The sequence below is a fragment of the Camelus bactrianus genome, chromosome 8, assembly GCF_048773025.1.
Source record: "Camelus bactrianus isolate YW-2024 breed Bactrian camel chromosome 8, ASM4877302v1, whole genome shotgun sequence".
In the NCBI taxonomy this organism is placed as follows: Eukaryota; Metazoa; Chordata; class Mammalia; order Artiodactyla; family Camelidae; genus Camelus; species Camelus bactrianus.
In genome coordinates, this window is record NC_133546.1 from 50,269,759 (window position 1) to 50,288,835 (window position 19,077).

General features: G+C 34.3%; 1 protein-coding gene across 3 annotated transcripts in view; it reads right to left on the reverse strand.

Annotated features, from left to right (window-relative positions):
- The window catches only part of GRIK2 (glutamate ionotropic receptor kainate type subunit 2), a 926,084-nt gene that overhangs the window by 181,339 nt on the left and 725,668 nt on the right, over window positions 1-19,077 (reverse strand). For all 3 annotated transcript variants that reach the window (XM_074368582.1, XM_074368583.1, XM_074368584.1), the window contains one exon: window positions 2,163-2,369. In XM_074368582.1, the coding sequence (XP_074224683.1) occupies window positions 2,163-2,369 (207 nt within the window). The remainder of the gene's footprint in view (window positions 1-2,162; window positions 2,370-19,077) is intronic.

A 19,077-nucleotide genomic window follows, 5' to 3' on the forward strand; every position in this document is an offset into this window, starting at 1 on the left:
AAATAGGACAGAACTCCAGCAAGGAAAAAGTAGAAGGTGAAGTGACAGATATGGCACTGAGAAGAATAAAATGATTCAATAACTGATCTTGATCAGTGGTCTCCACTCAAAATCAAAACTAATTTTTGAGAAATAAATATCAAATGTTAATACCTTCCTTGCTATTCCTTCACTTGGTGTGCCATTATCTTGTATGCCATAGCTCTAAATTGTATACCCTAATCTTCATTTTCTACTCTATAATTTTCTTAAAGAAATACATACATAAGAAATCAAAAAGAAACCAATCCTAGAAACCTAAAACTTCTAATCTATTTTAAATCTTAAAAAGCTTAATTAAAAGAGCATTAGTTAAGCACACAGGACAAATACATGCATCAAAGCACTGGTGATACAACATTTTTGTGTTCTAACTAAAGCCTCACATAAGCTACTTATTCACAGATTCTGTAGTGAATATCTGTTGTATTGGTCTGTGCAGCATCCATTCCAGTTTCTTCAGGTATAAATGCCTTGATTTTCCTTTGAAAACCCAGAGTTCCCCAACTCTAGATCTATGTGGTTTTAAAGCGGTTGACCTTGCCTTCTGGTTTCTTGAGCAAGTATATGCTCTAGGATATCCAATGAGAATACCACTTTCCTCTAAATAGGATCATTAGTTCAGGAATTACTTTATGACCTAGGTAAGGTCAATAAAACCAAATTTGGAACTTTTGATAAAATTATAGGTTTCTGGTGCTATATTTGTACCTGGATGGTTAATCTAGAACTGCTGGTGGCAATTGTTCTTGCCACCTATTGGGAGGCACATGTCTCAGAGTAAGACAAATATAAGGAAGTAAAAGCTAAACTGAGGCAAAAGAAACTAAATCTTGATATTCTAAATCCAGCCAAGTCCACTTCTGGACTTCTCAAAGATGCAAACTAATGAGTTACTTAAACCATCTTAAGTTAGGTTTCTGACAGTTACTAGTATAATAGAAATTAACATACAGCTTAAGGTTTTATATTTGATTCCAAATTATCACCTTCTAATAAATTTTACAAAATTAAAATTTAAGCAGAATTTGTAGGAAATAACTGATCAAGTGTAAAAATTTAGGATCTTACTGAATAAATTCCAAATCATGAAAAGAAATTATGTTGAAAATTTGAAGAAAAAGAAATTTTTGAAATAATGGTTTGTATTGTTTTTTGTGTCTAACAATTGCCTTCTAAGTTTTTCTTGACTAGTAGATAGATAGATAGATAGATAGATCTCCCTTATTCTCTTATTCTTCACAATGAGCTTTATAATTGATAGCAAAGTATTTTCAAAATGCTTTGAAAACTGCCTATATTTGCTACTTCTGTAGGTAATAATTTTTTATTTAGGATACAGTTCACAATGATTTTTACAAAGACAATTATTTTTATTATCTTGTAGAATTCTTAGCAATAATTATATGCCTTAATATTGTGGAGAATGTCAAAATAAACTTAAAAGTTGCAAAACACGAAGTCATATACAATCTTACGATATTGAAAAGATAAGAGTTTATTTCAAATAGATGAATTAATTAATACTACCAACTGAGAAATTATGAAGTAATGCTTTCCTGATTAAGAAGGAATGCCTGGCTTATTTAATTTAAAAAATAAAATGTCTATCCTTCTGCTTCAGTGTGCTTACTATTCTTGCCTTATTTTTATCCAGTACCTTATTCTATAGTTTTAGCATATAGATTTCTCTCATCTCTAGTTGTAAGAAGTATCCTATCCTCATACAGGAAATTTTTACCATGACATTTAGAATTTGTATCACCCATTCTCTCTGTTGATTAGAAAGTTAGCATTGTAAAAGTGAAAAAGATATTCACACATTAGGAAATCACATTCCACTTTACAAATTAAGACAAAAAACTTCAAGATACTAAATCACTAATTACTAGTTAAAGACAGACATCTATCTCTAATAGAAATATATGTATATATACAAAACCCCCTTAAATTCTTTATGTTTAATGGCAAAAATACCATATCCTTTGAATAAAATTATTGAAGGAAATATATACTCAAAATGTATTATTATTTTTTGACCTTATTAAGCCCTAACCATAAAAAAAAAAAGTACATTTTTAGCAATCTTCCAAAGGTAATAAATAATAAGAAAAGGGACTTACATGATCAATTAGTTCACGGACCATTCCGTTCCATTGTCCATTGGCATCATCCTGGGCTCCATATTTCCCATCCTCCACAAGTCTAATTTCGTATGTAAAGCCAAGTATTGTAGATAACTCTTTGAGGAGGTCAATACAATAGCCCTCAAATCGATCATTCCCATAAAGAGGTTTGTCAGACTTCTTAAATAGGACATAGGGTTCTTCCTAGAAACAGTGAACATGAAGGTAGGACGTATCAGTTAATCATGAAACTTATTATCAGAATTATAACTTACCTTAGTAGACAGAAAATTTCACATTAATTTAGGACAGCAGTCAATTTTATTTTCTTCTAATTGTAATTAATACAGTTTGAAACACTAAGAAGGTAGATTACTTGGAGAATGTTTGTGTCTCAGAAGACAGTATTTAAATATAATAATTTCACCACAACAATGTGATAAAAATATATGCTCCATATCTTCTAGCACATCTTATATCACATACAAAAAATAAGATATAATATGATATATGCTATCTAATATGCAATGCTAAGGTATAAAATCACCATCATTGCAATACCCCAATTTGAATTACACCATATAATTAATTTCTGGCATGCTCTTTCAGTGGGATCTATTGATAAAAGAATGAAAAAAATTATTACTTAATTGCCTACCATGTGCTAAGAACTGGATTAGGGCCTTTTACATATATTATCACATTTTGTCTTAAGAGCCATAAAAGTTACAACTGCTAGAATTATGAGAGAGAAAGTAGTAGCTTACTTTAGAATATAGAAGGAACTAACATTTATCAAGTGTTCATGCACTCAGCTAACATTTTATGGAGCACCTACTGAGAGCCAGCCCTTTTCTATGTAAAAGAGAAATCCCTGAGTTAAGAAGTTCATGATATAAAAGAGGAAATCAATAATAAATGCCTAAACAAACAGAACACATGACTTACAGATGCTGATGAATGGTATAAAAACATAAACTAGAGCAATAAGATATAGAAGAACCACAGGTAACTGGCACGATAAGAAGACAAAATTGAGTAATATGTCTGGAAATCTTTTCTGAGGAGATGAAACATACCCTAGAACCTAAAAGATAAGAAGGAGTCTAGCCATTTGAAAATCTGAAAGAAGAGCATTTCAGGCCAAGGATGGAGCAGTAAAAAGCTTGAGATCAATATGACACTAGGGCATTTCTGGAAAAGGACAACAGCCATCAATAGGATTGAAGTCACATCCAGTATGTGAGGGAATTAGTTGAACAAGGTGAGAATGAAGAGAAAGTGAGGAGCCAAATCCTGTAAGGCTCTGCAGAGCAGGTCTTATTAAAGACTGTGTGTTTAACCATGTGCTAAGAGACTCCATGTATCAGTCTATTTTACTGGGAGCAGGCGGAGCACGGTGTGGCAGACTCTGCTATAAGTAAACCAGGGTGCAGTCAGCTCTATTACTTACTACTTGACAATGGGCAAAGCCTCTAGAAGCTGCTCTCTTAGGGAAAGACACTGCAAAGGGAAAAATCTTAGGAGGCCATTGTGCCAGTTCATCTATGAACGCGATCACCTTCTTCTCAACCCCTGGAGAACAACAGTCATCTCATGATGGCCATTAGACCCAAAGAAGTTTTGGACAAATAGCAATGTGTCAGCTTGCCCATACTCATTTGAGAAACAAGATTAATTCTGTCTTTCTTCCCATCCCTACCTTTGACCTAGCTTTCCCCTATTGTTCTATTGACACTCTGCAGCAATGGGAACTCCCTCTCAGGACCCTGTGCTGCTCCTTCTCTTCTGCCTTAGTCTAAATGTAGATAACACTTAAGACGTGGTTATGGTCCCTCTCCCTTTCGTTTCTTAAAATTTGTCCCTAAGTGATCTTACCCATATACTTTAATTCAATAACACCTTTATGCTGATGAGTCCAAAATTTATCTACCCCAAAATTTATCTGACTCAGACCTCTCAAAGTAAGTCTTGGGCACACATAGCCAGCAGCACTTGTAAGCACCACTTAACGTCTTAGGGACATCTTACATCCCTTCATTCCCACATGGAATTCTTTTCCCCGAAACGTGTACACCTTTTCCATTTTTTCCACTTTCAGAAAACAGGAACCTTTCCAAAAACTTTCCAGTTACTCAGGCCAGCACTGATGCATCATTCTTGCTTCCCTTTCTTTTAGCTGACTCACTACAGAGCATCAAAAATGATCTTCTTAAAGTGTACACTGAGTTATATCCCCTGCACCACTTCAAACTATCCCATAGATTGCCAATACATTTACAATAACATTCAAATTCCTTCCCATGACCCCTGAAATCTATTGTTCTACCATTTGCTTTCATCTTGATAAATGTTTCCAGCACTCACCAAAATTGATCAAGTCAAAAGCCAAGGAATCACTCTCACTCTGTCCTAACTTTTGGCAATCCTGTAAGTTCTTCCGTCAAAATGTATCCGGAACTCATCCATTTCTTTCCACCATCCCTGCTACCACCATGGTTCATACGGTCTTTAGTTTTCATCTGGATTCCTGTAGTAGCCTCCTACCTCTCATTTCCATTTACATGTCCCCACAGTCCATCCTCCGCAGAAAGCCACAGAGATCTTGTGAAGAGTAAATATGATTTCATTATGCATCTGCTTAAAACCCAACAGTGGCTTTCTATTGACTCTAGAATAAAAGCAAAACTGCTTTCCCTGGCCTTCAAGGCCCCGACCACCTTCCTCTCTAGCCTTAGCATCTCATTTCTCTTTCTCATTATGTGCAGATACACTGGACTTGTCCTCAAGCTTGCCAGGCTCATTCCTGATTTGAGGTCTTTGCAAAGACTTTTTTCTCTCCCTTTCTGACTGGGAGGACCTTTCCTAAGATTTCACGTGGCTGTTTCATTCTCATCATTCGGGTCTCTGCTCAAATATCGCTTCTTCAAAGAAAACAAACTATATAACAATTACTCTGCATGGTTTCAGCTTGCTTTGTTTCCTCACAGCCCAATCTGAATTATGTATGCATGTATGTACATACGTGTGTATGTATGTATATGTGTATTTATTTATTGGTGTGTGTGTGAATTTCTTTCCCTACTTGAGTGTAGAGACGTTAGAAATTATGTTCATTAATACATTCAGTGCCTGTAAAAATGCCTGGCAACCAGTTGATGCTCAAGAAACGTGGTCAATGAACAAAATGTTCATCGTAAAGGTTTATACTCAACCTTTTCCTCTCCAACCTCATCTTCTCTTTAAATTCAATATACCCTGTTTTCTTGCAGTTCCTCAAATACTTTGTTATTTTCTGCCTCAGAGACTTTTTACATACTATTCTATCTGTTTTTAATGCCCTTCAGATGGTAGGCCCCTGGCTTTCTTTAAGGCTCAAATTAAATGTGAAACCTTTCCTGGGCTCTCTATGTAAAAAGAAACCTGCTATTCTCTATCTCAACACTTTATTTTCTCATAATAATTAACCTAATTTCTATTATATTATTTGTTGGCTTACTTCTTTTTTGTTTGGCTCAGTCCCTGGAATATAACAACCACATTGATTCATTATAGTATCTCCCACACCTAACACAATGCCTGCCACATAGTAGGTGTTAGGAAAAGATCAATTAAATGATAAATTAGTTAATTTTCTGACTTATTTTCTCATTTCTGAGTGTGTTTAACCATGCTTTTAAAGTTGTTTTGAGAAATAAACAAATGGAATCTGGTTGATATAAGCTTCTTAATAGTATTTCATTATTTTAGACACAGTAATTTTGATGGATTTTTAATAGACTTTATTTTTACATCAGTTTTAAGTTCACAGTAAAATTGAATGGGAAGTTCAGAGAGTTCCCACATACCCCTACCACCACACATGCCTAACCTCCCTGACTACCAACATCCCCCACCAGAGTGACACATTTGCTATTTTTGATGAATCTGCATTGACACATCATTATTACTCAAAGTCTGCAGTTTACATTAGGGTTGCACTTTCTGTGGGTTTTGACAAATATATAAATACATGTAGTATAATGACGTTATATATTTGTAGTCAAATATATAATGACCCTATTGTAGTATCATACAGAGTAATTTCACTGCCCTACAAACATTCTGTGTTTACCTGTTCATCCCTCCTTCCCCTCCAACCTCTGGCAACCACTGATGTTTTTTATTTTCTCTACAGTTTTCTCTTTTCCAGAATGTCATATAGTTGGAGTCATATAGTACGTAGCCTTTTCAGATTGGCCTTGTCCATTTGGTAATACGCATTTAAGCTTCCTCCCTGTCTTTTTATGGCTTGCTAGCTCAACACTACAAACATGACAGATACAGACTTCTTCTACCCTTGAGAGTTCATATTATGCCTCCCTGGTCTTCTAGTCTTTAAAGTTAAACAACACATTTCCATTGATCACAGTTTAAATGCTCTTGTTACCTTGGAAGAGGAGAAAGCCCTGCAGCTAAACAACTTTCTCGTGCTGGGTATTCACATTTCAGGCATATTCAGGTGCCTCTTTTCCTGGTTATCTCACGACAACTGTTGAATATTTTTACCATAATATTTATCATGTGGAGTAGGGAGTGCTGATTTACATATGTATCTTCTGAACTAGACTTGAACAATTTAAATGGCAAGACAGGTTCTTAAATTTGTATCAAGAATGCCAAACATCACCAGGCACATAGCAGGCTTGCAAATAAAATGACTGCTGTGATAAACTGAATGGAAATGGACTGCTCTGGTCAACTGGGGAAGCCAAGGGAACTTGGAGGAAAGAAATCATAACACAGTTATGTTTCCCGATGGGGTCTGGGTATAGTGGTAACAAATCCTTAGGTTCCTAACCCGTGGACAGAGGGTTAGGGACTTGAGAAAAACATATCATGTTCCCCTAAAGAGGAGGGGTCAGCTAGAGAATTTTGAGCTGGTAGAATGGGAGTCAAAGAAGCATGTTGGTACAATAGATTAACTATCAAATTCATACTTTGGTTTCAGTCATTTTTTTATTTATAAGCAAATAGATGTGTATTTTTAAAACTTAAAAGTCACAAAGATTGACCCTTTTCAAGCTCCACGCACTAAGAAATAGCACTATCTAACATTTTCCAAGTGCCCACACTGTTCTGAGAACTTTCCTTGAATTAACTCATTTATTCAACAATACAGCATGTGAGGCCAGTGATATTATTATTTCTATTTAACAGATGAAGAAACTGAGGGCGGATTGCTAAGTATTTTGCCTAAAGTCAACAGCCAGTATACAACCTAGGTAGTCAGATTACTGGATTGCTTACCATTACACTGTACTTCCCAAACTAAATGGCTCCTAGTGATTGTTTCCAAACCTCATATGAATGCATAATTACACGTAGCTCATTAGATAACTTAATATGTATTGTATGGCATTATTTTTTTTCAATCAACTGGAATTACCACTGTGCCAATATACTGCATGCAAAATAGTGATACATCTACTAATTGAGCAATGTAATCAAAACAACATTGTAGGACAGAATAGAAGTAATTCTATTTTCTGCATCATAAATTATCTCCTTTCCAAGTAAGAACACAATTTTTTAACATAAAAGTACTTCAAGAATTTGTAAAAATAGCATTTTTAAGCCCAACAGATTTAGGCAGCAACATATGTGTCTAAAAAATGTTTTTTACTCATTTGGACTATTAAGTCATCATTGTCTCTATTAAAATTTTTTTCCAAAATATCTATGGTATACTTTTCATACAAGCTCATTTGAACACTGGGGGAAAATAAGATGAACGTCAGTAATTACTTGAGTGTTTGAGGCATGTGAAAGATATACGTGCATTCAGTACAAAAGCAGAGCAAAAATTCTAAACATTATTATGGTATTTAAATCTCACTAATCCAGTTTTTTGTAGTAACCATCCTACGTATTAACTTGATTTCCTTTACTTATCAGCTAATAAGAAAAATTCTGTTATAGGCAAATAAATTTGTTGATCCCTGTGAGATTAAAAAGCCTATTTAGATAAATATTTTAAACAGGTTTTCATATCACCAGGAAAAAATATGTTGTCTGAGTGCATCTTTTTAGTATTTATGGATCTCCACTATGTCTAGTGTCACTCTTCCCATATTTAATTTTGAGAAGTAAGACACACTTTTCCAGCTGTGATTCCTATCTCCAGCTACACTGTGTCACAAGATAGTTTACATCGAGTTATGACTCTCCTTTAGACTCTCTTTCTCTGTTTCACGCAGCACAAGGATAAATAATAACCTCGTGTAAGAAAAGAAAAATGGCACCAGAAGCAATTACTGTACCACATACTGAGTTCAATGAATAATATGATAAAACTCTCCTGGGCAACTTTACTGATTTCTCACATAGACTTAAATCTCGACATCAGCATTTGCTAGAGGTAAAGGCACTTCATTCCACTGGGCTCTGTAATAAGGATTTGTCAGCATTTCCACTATCAACCCCAGTTTTAAGAAACCCAATAACTCATGTATTTTTATCTGCATTAGACTGAGAGTTGGCATAGAATAAACCCAAAATGAAGTTCTGAAAAAGTGAAATATGTCTTAAGGTTAAGGGGAACAAAATGTTTTATTTAAATATAATAAAACTTTATGTTTTTAAGTGTATAACTCGTATATCTCTCAGCCCTCATCTGAAGAGAGAGAAATTATCTTTTTCATGTATTAACCCTTGAACTATCATTGTCTTACCCACGATATTCAAAAGCTTAGGGACATAAAAATGCAAATTAATTTTACATGATGCATGTAAAATATCTCCTACTATTAAAATAATAAGGATAATAACGAATTTGTTTACTTATTCAAAATGTACTAAACTCTTATTATCGATACCAGTACTCTTTTAGACTCCTGGTATGCAACAATGAAAAACAAAACAATATCTAAAATTCCCAGCTCTTATGGAGCTCCCAATTTAGTGATGAATTTAAGATTTTCTCTATTTTCTGTAATCCTGTATTATTTACATGGCTACTTTGCTTCATTAATTACAAGAGGGAGAGTAACACTAGAGAGTACATTTTTGAGAAACATGACTCTGTCTTGTTTTAGAGGATTCCAGTGAACATCAGGACCAACGTCACTGTGGTCCTCAAATCATTTCTCTGGGAAAACAGAAAGAGATCTTCAGTTAGTCCCGGTCTGGTTTTGAATTTACCCTTATAACCAGAAAACTTTTAAAATTAGTTTGTGGAAAATAGCTGAAACTCCAGTTGTTTATGAGTAAAAATATCAACTATTAAATATTTATATTTTGTGAATTAATGTTTATATTGTTAATGGCCCTTAATTTTTCCTTAATGAAGATAGGGTTGATAAAAAACACCTTTTTTAAAAAAAGCATTTCTACAGGCCAAATGAAAAAGACATGTTTACAATAATAACATTATATTAAACTAAAGTTATGGAGATTAAAACTTGAGCTGAGCAGTTAATATTTTCCCAAGAATCATATATTTCTTTCTATTTTCTGAGCCTCATGCACATACTCTTTGTAACCTATCATTGCTCTCATACTGAAAGCATTAAATAATAAATAATAACAGAGCAACTTAGTTTTCAGAGGGTAGAGATCAGGTAGGTGCTACAAAGTTTATTAGAAATAGAAGGCTAATGAATGGGCAGTATGATGTTCAGGGGCAACGATGCTGCTGATGTTGGCTCTTGAGAGAGGTGAGTCAACTCCTTAAAACTATAGACGTTCTACCTTTGAACACAAGAAGAGAAAAAAAAGATCTCAACTTCTTGCCCTGGGAAGCTCAAGAAAAGGCAAAGTGAAGAATCATGCTTTCAAAAGGGAGAATAAAGATGAAAAGACGTTATCATAGACAGCGACACCAAGAAGATAGATATTTCTGTAACAAATAAGTTATCAACTTAACTATCTGACCATAGTTTATCCCACTGCTCTAATAAGCAACACTCCTACACAGATTAAGAACACACAGTGCATGATGTGAACCTGAAAATAAAGAGCTTATGATATCAGTAAGAATGTTTTCTCAATACTAACACATGTTTTCAGTTGACATGTTTTGGCTTTAATTTGCCAACATCATTTTTGTTTGGAATAGTCTCCTGTAAGTAAAAACAGCAACTCCAAAGATGATCAGTGAATTATAATGCTTTTCCAAGAGAGCACACTGTAAGTTTTATATGATGTTTAACAAATGCATGTAGATACCTACAATTAATAACCTCATGTTAAAATAGAAATGTAAAATCTATTGTTCATCCATCCAATCTTCCACCAATGTATTCATTCATGCATTCATTAATCAAATATTTTAGTTCAAATTTTGTATACAAATTTCTAGAACAGAGTTCTGCAAAATATCTCTTAAAAACCAAATAATAATTTTTTTGGTTTTGTGGGCAATACATTTGCAACCACTCAACTTTGCCGTTGTAGAGTAAAAGTGACCACAGAAACAATGAACAAGTCGGCAAAAACTGTCAGAGTTTTTAGAAATCTATTTTTTAGCAACTCTGGAATCTAATAAAAACTCACAACAACCAGGAGGATGCTTTGTGAAGAGAAAAACTACAGAATTTTGGTAGGAGAGCTCTGTGGCATATCAATTTACCAAGTTACTACTACTGTCCACTCCCCAATTCTGCAGCAGCCTTGGAGATGGCAGCCTGCATTCCTGGTGCAGGTTTTGGGTACTGTAGGGAATTTTATGAGCCTAGTCTCAAAGAAAATGATCCTATGTCTTTACCTCTGTGATGGTTCCTTGAAGAATTAGCTCAAGGGCTAGAGAAAACAGCAAGGACAAGAAATAAACCAAAATGCCTGGCATAGAAGGAAAAGAAGAGGCTCAGGAAAGAGATACTTGGGACAATAAGGGTTGCGAGAAGTCCTAGCACATTCAAGGAAATCTAGAAAGCCACATACATGCCTATGGTAGGATGTATGTTCAGAAAAGACCTGAGGAGACTCGAAGCATTTACTCTGGCTGGACTTCAGGCTCTGTGCAAGCAGAAAGGAAAGAAGGGTAGAACTGTAAACTGCCAGACTAAACAGTGAGAGAGTGTCTCAATATAAAAACTACAAAGATGGAGAAAGGTTTTGATTGTTGTTAATTTGTTCCAGGAATTTAAGGAAATCGCAGTAAAGTCATTAGAGGACCTCTAACCTCAAAATCACACACTCCAGTGGCCACACACAACAAAGAATATAGAGTTCACTGATTTATTTCAGCAAGGTCACTAAGCAAACAACAACAACAGCAATAACAGTTACAGCAAATCCTAGGGAGTGAGGGGTAGACTCTAACTTACAGGGCTGCTAAATTGTAATATTCAAAATGTCCATTTTTCAATAAGAAATATGAGGTATAGAAAGAAACACGAAGGGACTTTTAAAATTATAATACTGATTCCTGTGCTCTACCCCCAGAGATTCTGATGTAATTTATCTAGGGTGCTACCCTGGAATCATTACTTTCACAAAACTTTCCAGGTGATTGTAATGTGTAGCTGGGCCAGCTTAATGTGCGTGTGACCTGTGTAGTTGCGCAGGACCCAGAACACTCTGAAGAGTTCTGTACTAGGTCTAATACTCTGTTGGTGCCCTTTTGAAATTCTAAATAATTTTTTCAAATTTTTAAAATTCAAGTATTGTCAGTTACAATGTGTAAATTTCTAGTGTACAACATAATGTTTCAGTTATATGTATATATACATATATTCAATTTCATATTCTTTTTCATTATTAGTTACTATAAGATATTGAATAAAGTTCCCTGTGTTATAAAGAATAAACTTGGTTTTTACTTATTTTTATTCTTAATAAGCTTTTAATAAGAGATCCTCCTTTTTATTTTGCACTGGGAATAGAAATCATGTAGCTTGTCCTGTATGCAGTCAGCAATGAAAACACTGACCTAAACAAAGAAGTGGTCTACATGGAAATATTTCAGAGAGAGAAAATTATTCATGTAGATGCTCAAAAGAATAAATAGCTCTGTATGTTTTGTGTGGAATAGGAAAGATAGGGGAAGATAATATCATGGGGACCTAAGTTAGGAAGCAAACTGTATTCCTATAAAATTCTGAAAAACTATCTAAATGTAATCACTGTTGATCATCAGTGCTTGAATTCATATCCTGCTTAGAATGGCATCTTCTTTCCTAAGATTATTTTTAAGCATCTGCCTAAAACCAATTTTGATGCAGGAAATGAGGTTGAGGATTTTTTTCTTTAATATTCTCCCTGTAGGTAATTTCTTACTCCTTAGATATTGGATGAATCTGAATGCATGTTTGGGACAGAGATAAACCAAACCAAGAGGATGAAGATATAAACTGTTGGAAAATGGAGTTTTCAATCATTAGGATTCTGTTTCTTATAATTTAGTGCAACAATTAAAGTTTAGAGGCTCTTTGGTCTTAGAAAGGAGCACCCAACATTAGTCATCCACTAGCTCTACTTAAGTTTCTCTAAAAAGGGCTGAAATATGTTAGAAAAATGGATTAGGATAAAAAACTGTTACTAACTGGTTTTTTTAACCTCATCCCACCCAAAAGTTGATCAAATACTGACAATCTCTTCATTGTTTCTGAATATGCACGTAAAATATGTGCAGTGAGGATTATTCACCCATGATCAGTAGTGGTTACCAGCATGTATATGATGAAAGTTCCTTTTTACATAATGAATGACAAGTTTGACTTTCAGCTGCTGCTCTTTGTAACCAATAAAATCAACAAATATTTATTGAATGCCCATCACTTAAAAGAAAATAACCTGCTTTAGGACAAAGGTGCTTCTCCTAAGTACCTTTTAATCTAGTTGAAAATACAGAACTTGCACATGAGAATGTAAACGAATAATACGAGTTTTCATGTAAGTGCCTAAGAAAGAAACTGTAAGATAAAAGGACCATTAGGTGCCAGCTAAAGTAAAGTAAAAATGTCCCAAGGAGGTCAGATAAGTCATCCTAGAGAAATGGGCATCGTAAAATGGATTGTAGAATGAGTATAAATTAGATAAATGGGGAGAAGTAAGAGTCGTTCAGGAAAGAGAAATGAAGTAGCACATGGCCTGAAGAAGAGGAATGATGGTGTCTAAGGGGAAGATGTTCATAGACACTCTAGAAAGTCTTAGGGGAAAATAGTACATGTGAGCACCATTCATTACCTTTTAATTCTCAAATTATTTTGTACCCATTAAAAATGATCACTTACTGACAATTTTGTGCCAGGAACTATGTTATGTATTTTCCAAATTCCTATCTCTAATACAAACTTTAAGTCACACATTATTTATTATCCTCATTATAAAGTTGCGGTAACTTGTCCAAGATAAGTCATCTGCTAAGTGACAGACTCTAGATTTTCTGGCTTCCATTTGTCCCTTCAGCCTACAGAAAAGCCCTTTCTCAGCTAGGTATTAAATTCAGTTACCAAGTGTCAACTAGTTGCAGAAACTGTCTACTCCTCTGTGGATGGTTGGTGGGGTAAGCAGTTCATGGATTTGCATATGTAAGTAAATTTCATCATAAATATTAATCAGTGCTTCAAAGTCATTGATTTCACCTTAATATAGTGTTTTGGTCCATAGCATATTCTAGAAAATTATCCCAAAAGTTTTATTTTTAAGAAAACACTCTGCAATTAAAAATCTTTGGAAATTCTATATAATTGTATTTCTTTGAGATACCCACAATACACATGAACTTATTAAAGACTTAGTGATAAAGAAGCATAGTGAATTTGGCTTAAACCAGTATTTTCTAAAAGCCATTAAACCACAGAATAGTTGTAGGTTGTGCCTGTATCACATACCTGTCAGAATCATGGAGCACACTCCAACATTCTGATGAACCAAATAATAAACATGGGATGCTACTGCTACCAAGTGTAGAAAGTGCATGCTGTATTGTAAAAGTAGGGTTTTGTTTCTAAGGTCAGATAGTATCATCTTTGCCAAACAATTGCAAATTTAAAAATTCAAATGAGGAAATATAAATTTAGATTTTTTTTTTAGAAACACAAAACTGACAAACATAAAAAAAATTATGGCCTTTGGCTCTAATTACATTTGAATGCAGTATAAAATATTCTTCTTAAATGAAGTGATAAAAAAAATGTGTTTGTTTGACCAATATGGGTTTGCTCAAAGTGATGAAAAATTTCATGAGTTATTTCTTTTAATTAATTACTACATAGAACTAAAGCTAAGAGAGCTCAGAACATAAAATTTATTGAATTCAGGTTAATAGTACTCATTTTTATTTAGGTGTCTAATTAATGACATAAATTAATGGCATAAATGCCTTATGAAGAGTGGACCTAATAAAATACAGTGACTGTAAATGGATAAGAACCTGGGGTATTATCTATTATTCTGGATTTCTAGGCAAAAAACAGTCACTTTAACGATGCCAGTAAAACGAAATACATATGTGTTTTCTGCCATGGAAAGAAGTCTGTACCTTTCTTTTTTGAGTCACTGTGGTCGGGTTAATTGGAGTCAGGATACAGTCTGTCATTAGGAGTAACATTTAAATCTCAAATAAAGAGAAGCAGTTAGGAATCAATGTCAAGTAATCAAGTTGTGGTTGAAAACACAGGAATCAGGACCTGAGAATCAGATATTGATCAGAAAGGGAAGTTAGGTTGGAAGTACCTGACATAGTAAGAACATACTGGTGTTGAAAGTCTCATGATTGTCATCTGACAACCAGGGACCCTTGAGCCTAACTCGAAAGACTGTCTTTTTTTTTTTAACCCTAGACTCTTTATATTCTCGGGAATCCCTGAACTTATTATTACTTTTCAAGCCAAACAGAATACAGGAGGTTTTAGGATAAAGTCAACAGAAGTATCAGGAAAAGAGAGAAATGTTCAGTGGTATAGATGCACTGAAAACATATATGTGCTAACTAAGCAACATGGCTACTATTCATAATGCCAGCCACTGTCTGTTTTGAGAACTCCAAATGTTATCTCCAGTCCAGACCATTCTCTTCACTTTTAGAACTACATGTCCAACTGCCAATCAGACAAATATCCCATAGAAGAATTAAATGCAATATGTTCAAAATTAAGTTCAACCTATATTACCCCAATTTGCTTTTTCACATCAATTCAGTTTCCAGCCACATTGGCCAGAAAAATAAAAGTCTCCCTAAACTCTGACCTCTTCTGAAACTCCAATTTGCAAACTGTTACTATGTATCCCCATCCTCTAACCTATATATCTTGGAAATTTGACTTCCTTCCCCCTAACCCTTTGGAAAATGCCATACTTTGGACCTTATCACCTTTTATTTTTGCAATATTCTCTTGGCCGGTCTCGCCAAATCTTAGCTCGTGAACTACGTACAATTCCGTCTCCAATACTAAGAAGGATTCTTAAAAAATCTCAATTTGATTATGTTGTTCATGTACTTAAAATCCTTCAAAATTGCCCCATTATGAATAGCATACTGTCTAAATTCCTTCGGGAGACTTACAAAGGCCTTCTACTCTGCTGTTGCCTGCCTGCTCACTCTCACCCACTACTTCTCTCCCACATGGTCTGTGCTCCAGCTGTAGTGGGTTACTTAGTTATTCACATCCTCCAAACTCTTTCACATGCTGGTGCCTTCAAAAATACTTTCCTCACAGTCTGAAATATCTTGTCTTCCTTCTTCACGTAATCGATTCCTACTCTTAAAGCAAATATAGCTCAAGCAGGTACTGGATCCTCTCTTCTAATTCCTGGAAAATTGCGAACTATTGAGGCTCTGGGCAAATATAAACAGTAAACCCCCAACAGTAAAAAGAAAGAGTAACAAAGTCTTGCTAAGAGCTGTGGGCATGGAATTCAGATATGTACAGAAAATCGTGTGTGGAGGATAATTGGCAGGTTGTAGGCAAGATGTAAAAACACTGGGGCAAATATATGAACATGTCATCAAGAAGGGGTTTTATTCTACTTAAGAGATAAAGCAGGTTCTGGGTGGCTCTTAAGAAATAAGTTGTATAAGCAGAGTGAAAAGAGAAGACTGACTGTTGGTGATGAATTCTGTTTAAAAAAGAATGGACTCTTGGAATAGAAAACTGTAGATCCAAAATTCAGTCTATTTTCTTGTTGAGATGTAGGTGGCACCACAGTCCCACCATTGTAATAGTATACTGATGTTGGCAGGGCAGGGCAGGGTGCTCAAGGTGGCCTACTCATTTAGCTGGAATTCATGACCTTTCCAAAAAAAAAAAAGAAAAAGAAGAAGAAGGGAAGAAAGAAAAAAAATTCTTTCAAATATATAGTTGTAAGGCAATCGATGAAGAAACTTATCTATCATTTTCAAAGATTTGATGCTAAATATGAGGCTACAGGAAACCAAGAAGACTTGGTCTCTCAAAAGCAGCTGAAAAAATACTTTGTTCTTCTCCCCATCAAAAGTTCTTGCTCAGAGGTCCATATTCTGTACTAACGAGAAAACTAGATAGATTCTCCAACACATTTCTGGGAAAATACCCACACTCCTTTGCCCTGACCTTCGCAGAAAACTGAAGGAGGAATTAAGTCCAAGTGACTCTGGATTCACCATGCTAAAATCTAGAGGGCGAAATTAAAGTTTGCATCAGTCAAAAGTAAGTTCTCAAGCCTGTTTCTCCTTCTCGATTGAGAGCAGTAGCAGTCAGGACAATGTCACCCAGACTGTGAGCTGTGGGATTCCTTTCACAAATTACACAACAGAGAGAACAATATACAGACTTAAGTATTTATTAGACCTTCCAGATGGAAAGTCACATTCCTTTCAGAACAGTGTGGGCTTTAATTTCAAAGCCTGGTGTGGTTTGAGAGATGAAGGTTCTGTGTAACCCTGAAGCACTCTGCCAACCATTAAGCTTTACTCTGTAATTTTTATTTTAAAACTAACTTCTAAGCACTTTTCAGAGAAAAATTCAGCCATATATAAAATTATCGTTAAATAATTTAAAACAAAATAATTAAATGGAACACTTAAATAATAAGAAGCTAGAAGACAGATAACCAAGCAGGAGGGAAATAAAAAGGAAATAGAAGAAAAATTAGTGACATAGAAAATAAGAAAGAAGAAAATGGCTAAAGTACAAACATTTCTTTTAGTAAAAGTAACATGTCTTTTAGTAAAATTTAATTAACCAAATTTTAAAAGAAGAAAAAATAAAGAACAGAATTTTACATGACAAAGGGACTCAGTAGACCTAGATTATAAATATACATGATGACCATATGTGAAAATCTATGTTCATAAATTTGAATACCTTGATACGTATCAATGAACAATATAAAACTGATTCAAAAATAAGTAATAAAATGAATAGGTCAGGAACTGTAAATGACATTGTATCAGTTATTAAATAAATCATTCCAGAAAAAAAGTTAAATGCTGTGGAGTTCTTACACTATCACTGTTTACTTTGTTTTTGTGTTGTTTTTTCCCTGAATCTTCCTTGAGAATTTTATTGGAAAGTTAAGAGGCAGCATATTATTTAATGTTAATGAGTCTAACTCCCATTATGGACATCTAGTGAATACTTTGCAGATTTGCAGACAATTCTAATTGTTAGCACTGTAAAACCCATCCTAGAATTAACAACAACAACAACAACAACAATAACAACAACAACAATAATAATAAAAGAGTATCAGTACTGGAACAGAAGATTAAAGATGAAACATAGAGTGCAAGTTTAAACAGAAAACTAGGCTCTTAGTGAAGGAGAATGTAATGTTTTGTTCCTTCAGTTTCTGTTTTTCTTTAAATCTGATTTGGAAACATGATAAGTAGCTTTTCTAAAAGGTCTTCTGCTTGACAGCTGGCATAAGGGCACCAGGCCATCTGCCAAGTGAGGAGCCAAGCCAGGGCTAAACACCTCTGAGCAGAAGGAGCTGATATTCTCATGTCCTATCTATTAAACAGTTTGCATTTTTTTCCCTCTAAAAATGGCTGGTTGTTCCTATGTCTATCCTAAATTGCTTCAAAAATATATGCTATTTTTGATTATTTAAGAAAATTTCATGGAGATATTTATTATGATGGAGAGAAAAAAATAGAGATTTTTAGAATTAGCCAACTTTTGGTTAATGAGTATGAAAGAAATTGTGAGTCTCAGAATTGGAAGATGATTTAAAAAGAAAAGAAATTTGTATTTATCAATATTATGAAAAACATATATATTTTAGAACTAATTTAGTTAATCATGCTTTATAAATTCTTTCAAAACAAATTCAGAATTTATTGCTACATTATACATAAATAATTCACTTTAAGGTGTTTGTTGGCATTAATTTAAAATGCTCTTTTTAACCTGATGAGATTTAACAAGTATCATTAACTTTTGCAAAGTTATTCACTACTTGGTTTTATAATTTCTTATATTATCCAGGGCCTGTAGACAACTTCACTGCTTTTAATAAATACCACCACTGGTCTAAACTAATTTTAGTCATTCTACATAAGCTTGTTATGTTTTTCTTAGCTAAATTAAGGAAATGTCATAAATGTCTGTAGTAAACTCTGATCTTAGAAATGGAAAAAGATCATATGTTTAAGGGAATTAGTTAACAATAAGCTTAACTACTACTATTTCATTACATTTTAATGATTCAGATTACCCTAAAAGCAGTTGGAAAAATACATAGAAATGTAACTGGACAAGCGAAAAAACAAGTTCCAATTTATTTGGCAAGAAATGGCCAACAAGAACAGTAAGTAACCGATAAGTATAAGTAATAATAACACAGTTGAATGTTATTACTCCATTAACTGGGCAGCATTATTCATTTCTTTTTTCAGCCTTGGCCATTCCAACTGTTGTGCTTTTACTGATACAGTGCTGAGAAAGATCTTTCCGTTGTCTGATTCCTCGTCTTTAAATTTCCTTCTATTCACCATGGCTCTTAG